The sequence below is a fragment of the Marmota flaviventris genome, chromosome 2 (assembly GCF_047511675.1).
Source record: "Marmota flaviventris isolate mMarFla1 chromosome 2, mMarFla1.hap1, whole genome shotgun sequence".
Taxonomy (NCBI): domain Eukaryota; kingdom Metazoa; phylum Chordata; class Mammalia; order Rodentia; family Sciuridae; genus Marmota; species Marmota flaviventris.
In genome coordinates this window covers 23,131,954-23,145,088 of record NC_092499.1, presented here as the reverse complement: position 1 = coordinate 23,145,088, position 13,135 = coordinate 23,131,954, and the positions used below count along the sequence as shown (strand labels likewise).

General features: G+C 33.6%; 1 protein-coding gene across 3 annotated transcripts in view; it reads right to left on the bottom strand.

Annotated features, from left to right (window-relative positions):
• The window catches only part of Cep128 (centrosomal protein 128), a 393,967-nt gene that overhangs the window by 223,243 nt on the left and 157,589 nt on the right, over window positions 1–13,135 (bottom strand). For all 3 annotated transcript variants that reach the window (XM_027931718.2, XM_071607633.1, XM_071607634.1), the window contains exons 18-19: window positions 6,578–6,754; window positions 2,801–2,860 (exon numbers count right to left, since the gene is read on the bottom strand). In XM_027931718.2, coding sequence (XP_027787519.2) covers window positions 2,801–2,860; window positions 6,578–6,754 — 237 coding nt within the window. The remainder of the gene's footprint in view (window positions 1–2,800; window positions 2,861–6,577; window positions 6,755–13,135) is intronic.

The following is a 13,135-nucleotide window of genomic DNA, read 5'->3' as shown; positions in this document are numbered from 1 at the left end:
CAGATCTAAATCCAAGCTCCTAAAAATGACAGACAATACACTTTTCTACAAACATAATCCCTCTCTCTGCCTGTGGCCTCTTCCCCTTCTTCTCTGTCTCACCCTTTGTTATTCTACTCTTGCCAAAGCACTTTGGGTTTCTTTGCATTTATCATGCTATTCTTCCACGCCATTCCTAAAATAATTTTCTCTGTACCATATTTCAAGATTCATCAGCATTATCAGCCTCTGCGGTAGCATCAGCATAATTGTACCACAGTTCTTAAAATCTAGTAAAATTGTCTGCATATGTGTCTGCCTTTCCTAAATAAAGTTGGTTCCCAGGAAGCAGGACCATGTCTTACTCCTTTTAATGCCCATCTCTTGTCACGTAGTCTCTAAGACATTGTAGCTATTTGTTATTAGTTAATCTAAATAAAATTTGACCTCTACATGCCTTGTTAGAATTTATGACAAAAATACATCCCTAATCTACAGGAACTCTTTCCTGGCATTTTTTAACAACCATCTCTACCTTCTTCCTTCCTGTAATGTCTTATCCTGACCTTTCATTGGTTATTTTATCTCTGAACCTGGTCCAACTCTCAGGTAGACTTCACGTTTATGTGATGTCACCGCTGCCAACAAAGCAACAGTGATAAAATCCCCACCCAATACTCCAGTTCTTCTAGAATTAACACTAACAGAAGAAATTCATTTAGTTGATTTATGAAAACAATTACCAAATGCCCTCTCAGAGGTCCTTCCAATACTGCAAGATGTCAGCATGGACTAGCTGAATAGCAATTCTACTTTCCATATAGTTTTTGTCCTCTGATTTGAGATCTTATCTTCAATACTTATAGAGCTGTCCAGTCATAGTTCATGGGAATTACAGTATTGTAGCCCATCAATAACCTAAGCCATCTTTCTAGTAAATAGATTCAATTCCTCCTTAGTCAGTTGGTCAGGATGGTATTTTTTATCACAGCCTTTTACAGTGTAGAAAGAACAGTTGTCTCATGCAGTATTAAAACTGGTCTGATCAGAAGTTCAATCCCATTAAATGATAAGGGAAAACTGCTTGCTAGCTCCCAAATTAAAGAGCTATGATTAAGAGTCATCTCTGGCTCTCATAATTTACCTGAACCACAGCAGTGAAAGCTTTCTGTTCAGAAATGATAAAGATTTTAACTTGAAAGAAAATTCCAAGTACATTGCTCTTGTTGTCAGAATTGCAGAGTTGGGAAAAAGAAGAGAAATGTTATATTAATGCACAACAGAAGTTTCTGGCCAAAAAATACTGAGATAGCAAAACATGTATATTCTAAATTTGCTATGCAGGTGACAAAAATACAAATTTGCATTTATTTCTATCAAAAATGGTTAGGGAAGCAGAGCATTAGTGTTTGTAAAGAAAAATTTATGAGGTAAGATAAATTCTAGTATTCAATTATAAGACTGTTATTTTCTTATCAAAAATGTTCTTTGTTTCTTTCTTCTGTTTGAAGAGACTTGTCTAGTGCAGAGCTGGCCTTCAAAGGTGACTTCTATCTTTGCATGGCCTCCCACCTATTCCTTACTCAACAACCTCAGTGCATTATCTGTGATTACTCAAATACTCTTTATCTTCTTGCCACTGTTCTACCATAACTAGCCAACTGCAAAACTTCTACATATATTTGGTTGGACCAATTTTAAAACATTGCTCTTTTCCAATACAGCTTCTAAGGATATGCTTACAATATCATATTCCATGGCCATCTCAGTACAAATGTCAGAGATATTTCCTTGTCCTAAGTTCCTTTTTCAATGGTGACATGTCTATAACAAGACAGCACACTAAAATATTTTAAAATGTGTTTACATCTGAGTTTTCCCTATTATACTATATGAGAGCAAAGTGCATGGCTTGCTAGTCCTTATATCCACAGTGTGACACAAAGTATTATACAATTAATGAATCTTGTGAATGAAGAAAGATTTTAGATAACAGTATGTATAGTGGTTAACACACTAATTGTGACTCAGATATGTCAGGTAATTTGGTTTTTCTTTCTTTACATAGCAATGCACAAGTCACTTTCCTTCTCTGAGACCTCACTTATTTTTAAAATAAGGATAATAGACAAAACTTAAAGGTTCTTTCTTGTAATAAAATCCTAAATTGGAGTTTATTGTTGAAGTTTGTGGTATAGGTGGTTTTCTTATAGAATTTAAATGAAATATTTTTTGATATTAGTATCTTAAAACTAAGGGAAACTAGACTAAAAAGGAGTGCAAGTGCATAAGAGTTGGTACTTCAAGTAGGTACTAAAAAGTAAATGGTCTTAATATCCCATAAATCCTAATAAATGAACTTGCAAGTTGATCTGATATATTAAGGTAGCTGATACTTATACCACAATGTAGTAGAACCTTTTCTATAAAATTTGAAAATTGTCCGATTTGTTTTTGCTTACCTTCCATTAAACTCAAATCATAATGCCAAAGACTCATGAGGGAAGGGAAGTCATCTTCAGAATATCAAGTTCACACCTCTCCATTTTGTGAATTACTCGGCAAGGTGAGAAGATTTGCTTGAGCCATATTGAGCTGCCAGACTGTTTGTGCTTACCCCAAATAACCAAATTATATTTTGGCTAATTTCTAAATGTTAAAATAAGAAACATAAAATTTTCTTAATGTATTGCACTGACATCTTTCCTAGAATGAATCATGACAAACTGTCAGTATATGACAAAATATATGAATAAGCCAAATAGGATGCCTTACAGTTCATAAATATTATGATAAACTTAGGATAAGCATGAATAATTACCTTGCTTTCTGCTAACCAGCGATGTGGGTCATAGAGAATATCAGGACCAGAGGATAAAACCTACAAAAAAGAGGAAAGAGTATTAGAAATGGATTTTCTCAGACATGAACTTGTATAAATGAAATTCTTCACCATAATATCCAAAAGTATAGTCACTAAAGTTAAGGATTTAAAAAAACAAAAGTTAGTAAAAATAACTCAAGCAATTCCAAATGACCATTTATTAAATGCATTTAGATTAAATATAGAAACATGAAAAAATCAACTATCAAGTGCTATCACTGTCAGGATCTCTGAAAGCTGATTCCATGTAATCTTTCATGGACAGCAGCCTTGATGAGAGCCAATTTATTTCACTTTTGTTTGTATCTTTTTCCTCAGTCTTGTTCCACAAAATTCATTTTGAAGAGGTTTATATGTAATTACATGGAAATTCAATTCTTTGTCGCATTTATCCTTCTTCAATACTCTGATGGCCATTTTGTCTCATCCGTACTTTGAAAAAGCTGACAAAACCTCAAAACTCATTGACATGACCTCATGCAAATATTGCTTTATTGCACTTAGTAAATACTAAGGTGACAATATTAGTATTAATGTCAGCTATTATTATATAGTATCTTTTTTGGTAATATGTTCACATATTTCATGATTGTAGCAAAACTCTATAATTCATTAATTAATAGTTTCCCTGTTTTTCTTCATATCAACTCATTTATAAAATCCCTTGCCATTTGGTTTTGTCTTACTAATAAAGTAAAGCAATACTCAAAGGTTGTCAATAACAATACTCAAAGGTTGTCAATAAAGCAATACTCAAAGGTTGTCAATAACAATAGTTGCAAACACAATTTTTTTCAGATTCCTCCTTTCTTTGAACCCTGCACTACATATGATATTATCTCTTCCTAGATATTTTGTTTGAATATATCCTAATCTCTATGTAAAGAGATGTCTATGCTTATTCTTGCATACTTTCATACCACCTAGTGTGTGTGCACATTAATTTCCTGTATCACAATATCACACATTAATTCATTTTGACACAGGAAAAACACATACACATAAAGTGACTACCTCATGTCATGTGCAAAAGTGCTGTATTTTTATAACCAGCCTCTCTCTTATACATCTTTCTATCTAAATCTCGCCCTACTCTTAGGCCCTCTCTGCCTTTTCTGTACAATTCTTGCCAATCACCCTACTTCTCAGTGTTTTCTTTCCCTTTAACTATCTAGTCTACTGATGAATATTTGTAAACATCTACTTGTGATGGATTATAATAAGAAAGAGTATTAGAAATAGATTTTTCTCTAAAAGTATGATTATAATATACTTTTTCACTCAATTATGTCATATATCTCAATTAAATCTTCATTAACCTAAACTAAAGTGCTCAAAATTGAAATAAACAATAATCTGATATAAAGAATATTAGTAACATTTATATTCTGTGACATGCTTCACAGATTTACATATCATTTCATGTTTAAAAGAACAGCATTGACCACTTGCAAGTGGTGGCTTAATTTTCCTATGCTGGGAATATATGTAAAGCAGACAAACTATCAGATAAGGCCAAGGTTAAGACCAAGCAAAATAAGAGTTAGCACAGTGTCCAGCACACAGAACACATTCAATACCCCATTGTTTTTATATATCAAGATGTCATCATTCATAAACAAACATCAAGGTCTGTCATGGCAAGAGCACTACAACACACCTTTCACTACAAAATGATAAAGAATAGACATGTGCATATGTGAATATATTACCAAAAAAGATACTATATAACAATAGCTGACATTAATACTAATATTGTCACCTTAGTATTTACTAAATGCAAAATATTTCATATTATGGTATATAACTTTATATGTCATCTTACATTAACTTCATAATGAGCCAACTTACAATTGGAGATATAAATTCTTAGAGAGTATAGAGAGATTACATAACAGATTCAAAGTCATACATTAGAAATTTGTGAGGTACTACTGTCGATTGGAACCTACATCTATCTTAATCCAAAACCCATCCTCTTCATGCTCTACAATAGAATTAATATTCAGATCAAGTGTTATGGGAAGAGACATAAATAAAGACATGAAGTATACCTAAATCTACTTAGTTGAGCTCTGGAATTATCAAAGATTGACCTATGAGAATGAGATATCTTTAATTCAGATAGTTTTCTAAATGTTTTATAATATTAGTGATTTAATCATATGTCCTAAAGTTTTCAAATGTTATATGCATCTATTAAGTAGAATAAATAATATGGTGACTTTATATACACACTTATAAAAATTAGAAATATCAACATTCTCCAGAACATTTTTCAAGCTCATTTTTCTGTAGTCATCTGGTACATAAGTAGCTGAATTTCATTAGCAATATTTTTTAAAAATCAAGAAAATGACAAAGAATTGAAATTATTCCTTTTGTGAAAATTTCCACATGATTCTTCTGCCTTTCTCCCACACAACTATGAACTACCAAATAACCAATTTTAACTCTAACAAAACCCCTTGGTGATTTCCTAGAGGTGAGAGCAAATGCTAAATCTTAGACCAGAACTAAATTTGACATAAGTGCTCCCCTTCAAGGAATTCAAAACATCCATAATCACTTGAATATTTATTTTTTTTCACTACAACTACAAAGTGAGCTGCAATACTCCTCTTAAAACATAGAAAAAGTAAACCAAATACACATAGCATAGTGGGTATGTTTTTAGGATCCAGAGTTAGTCCTCTAATGTTAGAAGTCCTAGATTAGCATTTGATTAGATGGATGGACAGGGCAAGTTATTTAACCCCTCCAGGTTCAGTTTTCTCTCCTTTACAGTGGATTGGATTCGACTACCTAAGGGATAGGGTAGTTTTAGGGGTTAAGAGAAATACTGTATATACCATACTTTCCATTGAACCTATAATACAGAACTCAATCGATGGTAGCAAATAATACACTAACAACAAATCAGCCTATGTGTTTTAGTCAGCTTTTTGGCTGCTGTGACTAAAAGAACCCAACCAGAACAACTGTAGAGGACAAGTTTATTTAAAGACTTGTGGATTTGGAGGTCTCAGTCAGAAGGCTGGCTCCATTCCTTGGGTCTCAAGGTGAGGCTGAACAACATGGCAGAAGAGTGTGGCAGAGGGAAGCGGCTTACATCAAAATCAGAAAGCAGAGAGAAACTCTACTCTCCAGATACAAAATGTATATACCCCAAAGCCACACCCCCAATTCCCACATCCAACCACACCCTACCACTTCAGTTACCACTCAGTTAATCCCTATCAGGGGATTAACTCACTAACTGGGTTAAGGCTCTCACAACCCAATCACTCTCCCCTGAACCTTCTTGCATTGTTTCACACACGAATTTTTTGGGGACACTTCATATCTAAACCATAACACTATGATAATGAAAAATTTGAAACTCAGATTTCTAAACTCCAAGGATATTCTCCTGAGTCAGAACTGATGTCTCTCTCATAAAACAGTAAGACATAGGTAATTCAATGAATAACACCACACTTTTTGTCACTATGACAGTGTAATAGCAATAGGTATAGTTTATTCTATAGGTATAATTATATTGTAAATTATAGGTATAATTTATTCTTTAAAAATGCAAGAAGCTATTTTGCTTTCTTAAAACTTTCCAGAACAAAAATGTGACTACTATGTAACCATATATTAAAATCCAATTATAATTAGATATTAGGAAACTAACTGAAAATTTAAGTCACAATGAGAACTCATAAATACCTTCAATTTCTCCATCGAGTCCCTGGAAAAAGTTTTACAAGCTGCATCAATTTCCTTTCCTATCACACCAAGAATGGATTCCTGTTCAGTCTCCAGACAAAGAAGTTGATCCTTGAGATGCAGTCGGGCTTCTTCCATCCTCCTTAAGTGCTCTTCTTCATTGCTTATATGTTTTTCCTGTAAAAAGACATGAAATAGAAGTTTGATTAAGTAGAGGAAAAAATACTTGTACTATCTATACATTCAAATTGCAGAATTAGATTAGAAAATAGATCTGACTCTATCAGTCCTTCTACTTAACTAAAATAAAACACTCCACCTACTTCTTAACTAAAATAAAGTTATAGAATTCAGAAGTGAGGCAGATTAAAAACGGGTGAGCAGATATTTGACAAACAATATTATAATAATTATATAATGAAAAATGGTGAAAAAAAAATCCTTTACCATTCAATAGCACATTTCTATTAATGGATCAGAGAGTAAAAGCTAAAGCCACAAACTGAGTTTGCCCTAAACATTAGTAAAGAGCCGAATATAACACTATTAGTTTCTTCATTTGAGAGGGAAAAAAAAAAAAAAAAAAACAAGTGCTATTACTTTTATTTCACCTAGTTCTTAAAAAGCCAAATGTCACCGAAATGTCACTGAGTCATGAAAATGTGATAAAAGCAAGATAGGAATATATTCTAAGAAAGTAAACATACTTAATCAAAAGGGTTTTCTAAGGATTCCTTTAAGAAATTAAATTTTGGGGCCTACTGTAGGCAAATCCATTCTCAATCACTATAATTATGCAATTTCATTCAAGGTGAGCATCCTTAATCCGTAACAACAAAATCTAAAAACACAAAACTTTTGGAGCATTAATACTGCACTCAGAAACATTCAAACTTTGGAGCATTTTGGATTTTGGATTAGAGAAGTTCAAACAGTAAAGTCTGTGAAAATATTCCAAAATATGAAACACTTTTGGCCCCCAAACACACACACACACACATACATACACACACACACACACACACACACACACACACATATATATAGACACACCAAAATCATGATGGATGGTTATTATGTAATGATAACTATCCTATTAAATATAAAAAGACCAAGATTAATGGGCAACAAACCCAGCTTGAATCTGAAAGAACAATGAGATTCAACTCAAAGAAAAGTAATCATGAAAAAATGAATGAGGTTTTACCATAAGAAATGCAAATGCTTTGTCCTTTCACTTCGATTGACATTAAAATATGAACCAAACTTCCTCTACTCAAAGGGAAAGACACTTGGACAACCTGCCTTCTGCCCTTATATATCTCACTTATCATTAATATTACTATTGTTTATCTGCCTCATCTTCCTTCTTTGCACTGTCTCAAACTTTGACTACTTACAGTTTTTCAATTATGCCTATATATGTCTCCTCTGACCACAACTGACTTGTACAAGTCTACTTGAAGCTATACTACTTCAAAATCAGCTGGTAGGCAAAAGACAGTATTTATCTTTATAATCCATCATCCAGGTATAAATCTCAGCTTTGTAAACTTAAGAACTAGAATTTATTTTCTTTTAGGTATTCTGAATAGAGTCATCTTTAAGCATCAGAGAGACATTAAGCTCACAAGAGACTAATGTACAAACTAAAACACCATTCAAATATCCACCTTAGTTTATGATGAGAACCCTAACTGCCATGTGGATCAGAATGCTCGTGTCAGCACAGTCAGTGATTAACCTCCCTGTGGAATGAACAAAATGGAAGGCACATTATAGTCAATGTTGCTTAATGAAGTGGAAATCAGAACAAAGAGGGAATCTGTTTTATAAAATAATACGTAAATGGCACCACGCTAATGGCAATCTAGCATGTCATCTACACCTCAGGAATGTTCAGACCACAATCACAGGAATGTTCCATTCTTCTGGGCAGTGTTGGGATGAAGATTGCTGAAGTGTATCTCCCAAACCTTCTCCTCGGTCCACATTCAATGTCTGTACAAACTTTCACTCCAGATTGATACATCATTTCTTTAGATCTATCACTATTTTTACCAACTCTTACGCTCTTATTTTTACCAACTCTTACACTCTTATTTTCACCAACTCTTACGCTCCCCATTTTGAAAAATTAACATCCTGACTTTGAATAATGTTTGACAAATTTTTAATATCTCCATTAGAAAGCAACCTTTGACCAAGTCTATAGATGAGGATGTTAATCTTCCTATTATTCCTAGGTACCCACCAACTGTATTTTCTGTGCTTCAAAGTTAATTCTTCAAGACCCAGTCTCCTTTCCTTTCTGCTCTTCCAAAGCAAATCACCCAACAGCATGATATTTATATCATAGCATTAAAAACATCAATTCTAAATATAATCATGCATCTCTCCCTCAATAAATGCTAATTTCAGAAGATCCAAAACATGTTTGTAATAATATTTAAAATCCCTCACTTTGCTGAACAAATGATTTAAATATTTAAGACTATAAAGATGATTTTACTAATTGCTATGCATATCTATTCTCTCCAAGGCTCTGAGGTGTGCTAAGAAGTTTCCCCTACACATAAATAGGCCCAGGATGGCTGTTATGGCATCACTGGTGTGATGTTAATGAAGAAAATGCTCTATCAGAGGTTACTGATATATTAGAAGACTGTCCATAATATAAATCCAAACAATTCACAATGATATTCTAAAGGACTTTTTCCTCACTTTACTCACAGCCATCTCTTTTACCCACTATAACTTTTCTGTGATCTCCATTACTTGTCTCTTATTAATAAAAATATAAAATTATTTCCATCTTTTGATAATCTTAAATTTTTTTTATATTCTCAGCTCTAAAAGTTTTACCTCTTTGGCAAAGACAGACAATGACATTGCTCACTTCACTATTCTTTGTGAAACAGTTAGCATGCTATGATCCTTTTGAAGTAAAACTCAGAGAATCATGGACTCACATGAAACACAGAGATCAGGTTCAAGTACCTGTTCCTTCAGAAACTCCTTCTTTGGCATTTCTTATAGGTGCAATCCAAACGGTACTTGAAGATCTCAAGTTTCACATAAAAAGAGTACCTGACAAAGCTGTAGAAGTTCCCCGTGAATATAAATGCTATACTTAAGAATTAAAGTAAACACATGAATTATTCACCCCACTAAACCTTCTAACCTTCCAGGTAAAAATTTCTGTTCTGGGCTGAAGATAGAGCTCAGTAGTAGAATGCTTGCCCAGCAGGAGTGAGTCCCCAGGATTCAATCTCTAGCACCACAAAAATAAAATAAACAAACAAAAAAAAAAATCCTAGTTCTTTCCACATTATTTTATTTGACTAGGTTTCTGCCACTACACTATACTGGTCCCCATTCCTTGCATGTGCTCTGAGACCCTAAATTTAAGATTTAAATAAGTTCTTCATTCTATTTAAGCAGCACTATGGTTTGGAAGTGGTTTGTCCATCAAGGGTTCAAGAGTTAGAGGCTTGGTCCCCAGTGTGGTAATGTGAGAGATGGTAGGAACTTTGAGAGGCAGATCAAGTGGTGGGAGGTCACTGGGGCATTGTGAACAGAAGAAATTAATATTGTTGTCATGTGACTCTGGTTAGTTCTCATAAGATGGTTGTAACAGAAGATCAAATATAGCCCCTCCCCAAGATCTAGCTTCCTGTCTTGCCATATGATTGCTCACTCCCACACATTTACATCATGATGCAATCTGCCATGATGTAATGCAGCCAAGGAAATGGCCAATATTGGATATTTAGCCTCAAAAACTATGAGCTAAATAGCACAGGTATTTTCTTACAGTAATGAAAAAAAGACCAATAGACCAACTATAGTGAGATTTAATTTATTCCTTCCACAAATATTTATGGAAAGCATACTAAAGACAGAGTAAACCAGTTAACAAATATCTCTTGCCCCAAGAGAGCCAATGAATGTCTCCATGAAATTATGTCACTTTGCATAAGTTGGCGTGAACATACTTTATATACAGAGATATGAAAAATTGTGCTCTATATGTGTAATAAGGATTCTAATGCAGTCCATGGCTGTTGTGTATTTTAAAAAAATTAAAAATAAAAAAAAGAAATTACATCACTTTTGTTCCATCCCATTCTTCTGGCTTGGGAATATCTATCTGAACCCTATTTATGGCACCCATTGAAATAGTTCTTTCTATCCATGTTTCAAAAACAACTATACCAACAAAGCAAGCAGAGCGAATTCTGGGGTAATGGTGTGGCAAGAAATTGTTAAATTAATCCAATCACACTTTCAGATTTGTGAGCACTTTCTTAATAAAAGCAGATGATAATATTTGGACATCATTAAGGTATTCTCTGGTCTTCTGTTGAATTCACGAAGGGCAATATCTCATGACCCTATGGCAAGATAAACATATTTTTAGAGAATCAAAGAGAAAATACAATAGTTTAGAGGATGTTGAGAAATGTGGAAGACATAGTCCAACTTCAGTGTTTCAGGATGAATTCACACAGGTACCTGAGATATGGAATACATGGAGTTTCTTTGAGAGTAGAAAGGAAAATACATAAATCTTACTTTAATAATCTAGGAGATCCAAGAAGAAGATATCCTTGACAATGGCTGAGTTTGAGAAAAACCTTGGAAAACAACCCAACCCTTATTTTGTACATAAGGAAATCAAAGCCTTACTTGACTAAAATCAAAAAGCCTACACAACCATAACCTAAGCTCTCTGACTCCTTGACTAGAGTTCTCTATTAAAATGCAAGAAAGGCTGAGTCCTTAAAATTTGAATTTAGAAAGATAATGTGAAAAACTCAGAAAGGTTATCTTTATTAGCAGGTCACGAGACTGGTGAAATCTTAAAGTAGAAAGAAAAATCAAAACAAATTCTGAATAAGCCCCCATTATATATGAAAATATATGACATATTGGCCTACTCAGAATATACTGCCAAAAAGCACACTGGACAGGAACAATATTCCAAACTTCTAGGAGGTATCCATCTATACTGGAGATTTACCTATGTACCAGTAAAGTTTGTTCTGGGCCAATCAGTTAAGAAGCATACTATCCACACAACTAAGCAAGATATACTTCTATTCTCAGGACAGCTAAGGTTTTATGAAGCTTCCATTTTAGGACAGTAAAGGATTATATTGTCGGCATTTTTGTCTAAAGGATATAAAAAATAAGACTGCTTACAATTTCATAATAAACACACACACACACACACACACACACACACACACTACAGACTGACTTGATCAAATGACCAGTAATTCAAAATTTAAGAAACATTACTCTTATTGTAGATTTATGGTTTAACACTCTTTAAAACTCAAAACACTTCCTAAAGACTCCAAGATTAAAAGGATACATAATCTTAAAGGAAATGTAACAACTTCCATAAACTAGAGTGTGTCCAAAATAACATCTCCTTAGTAAAAGCTTATGAGATTCCTTAATGTCTTAAGAGTTCCAGAAATGCCACTTTATTTCCAGTATACTTATTACATGAAGTGAAAAAAAAAAAAACAGTTTTTCACATACCTTAACAGAAACACTGTATTAAATAAAACACTCATACCTAAATAAAACATTAGTTTACAAAAATAATGCTTTTATTTTACTAAAAAGTAACTTCAGTAAGCAAATATGTTGCTATTTCACCCAAAGACTCTCTTCAATACATCAACAGGAGATGGAGAAGAAATAGAATAAGAGGTAGGAAAAGAGGGCAGTCAAATAACATTAAAGGCAAAAAGTAAAATTAATGAAATTTAACTCAAAGTTATTGGAAATAAAACCTGCACATATAACCTAAACATTTTGAGGAAGAATATATCCATAGCCCAGCCTAACTGTTATACCTGAGCTTAAATCCAGAACACTCGCAAGCATTACAAGTCAAATTATAAAACTATCCTGAACAAAAATTGAATCTGTCTGGAAGCCATTTATCTGACCTCTAAAGAAGGCTCACATTATTTACACCAACAGTTGGCTCAGCTACAAGAAAGTTAAGATACAATACAAAATACCAGCCAGCACAGAAACTCTAACCCACTCAAAGAGAAGGAAGCTACTACTGCTATTGTAGGTATTTTGGAAAGAATTTAGTCTGGAAATTTACCCTACTGCAACTGCAATTGTCTTGCAACTCTGATTGATTTGAAAACATCAACAAAAACAATAATAACTCTAAACTCAAGAGTTTGGGTTTGAAAAACATCTCCATGAATCAACCTGAGAATTGTTCCCTGAGAGACCAACAGTATCAAGAAATACAAAGGACAAGGAAAGGTCATTATTGAATGAATTGTTCACTCATTATAAAACTCCAATAACATGTACCTCTTCATCACTAACACAGATATCATCACAGCAAATATCTTGAGCTCTTAGACAACAATACTAAGTGACCCTTCTCTGTGCTTCCATGATATTTCATATAAGTTTATGCAATGTCTGCCTTCTTACCAGACTATGAGATCAGAGCAGCAATCTTAACACTTCTTCATTTCAATATTGTAGCATCTAATAACATCTCAC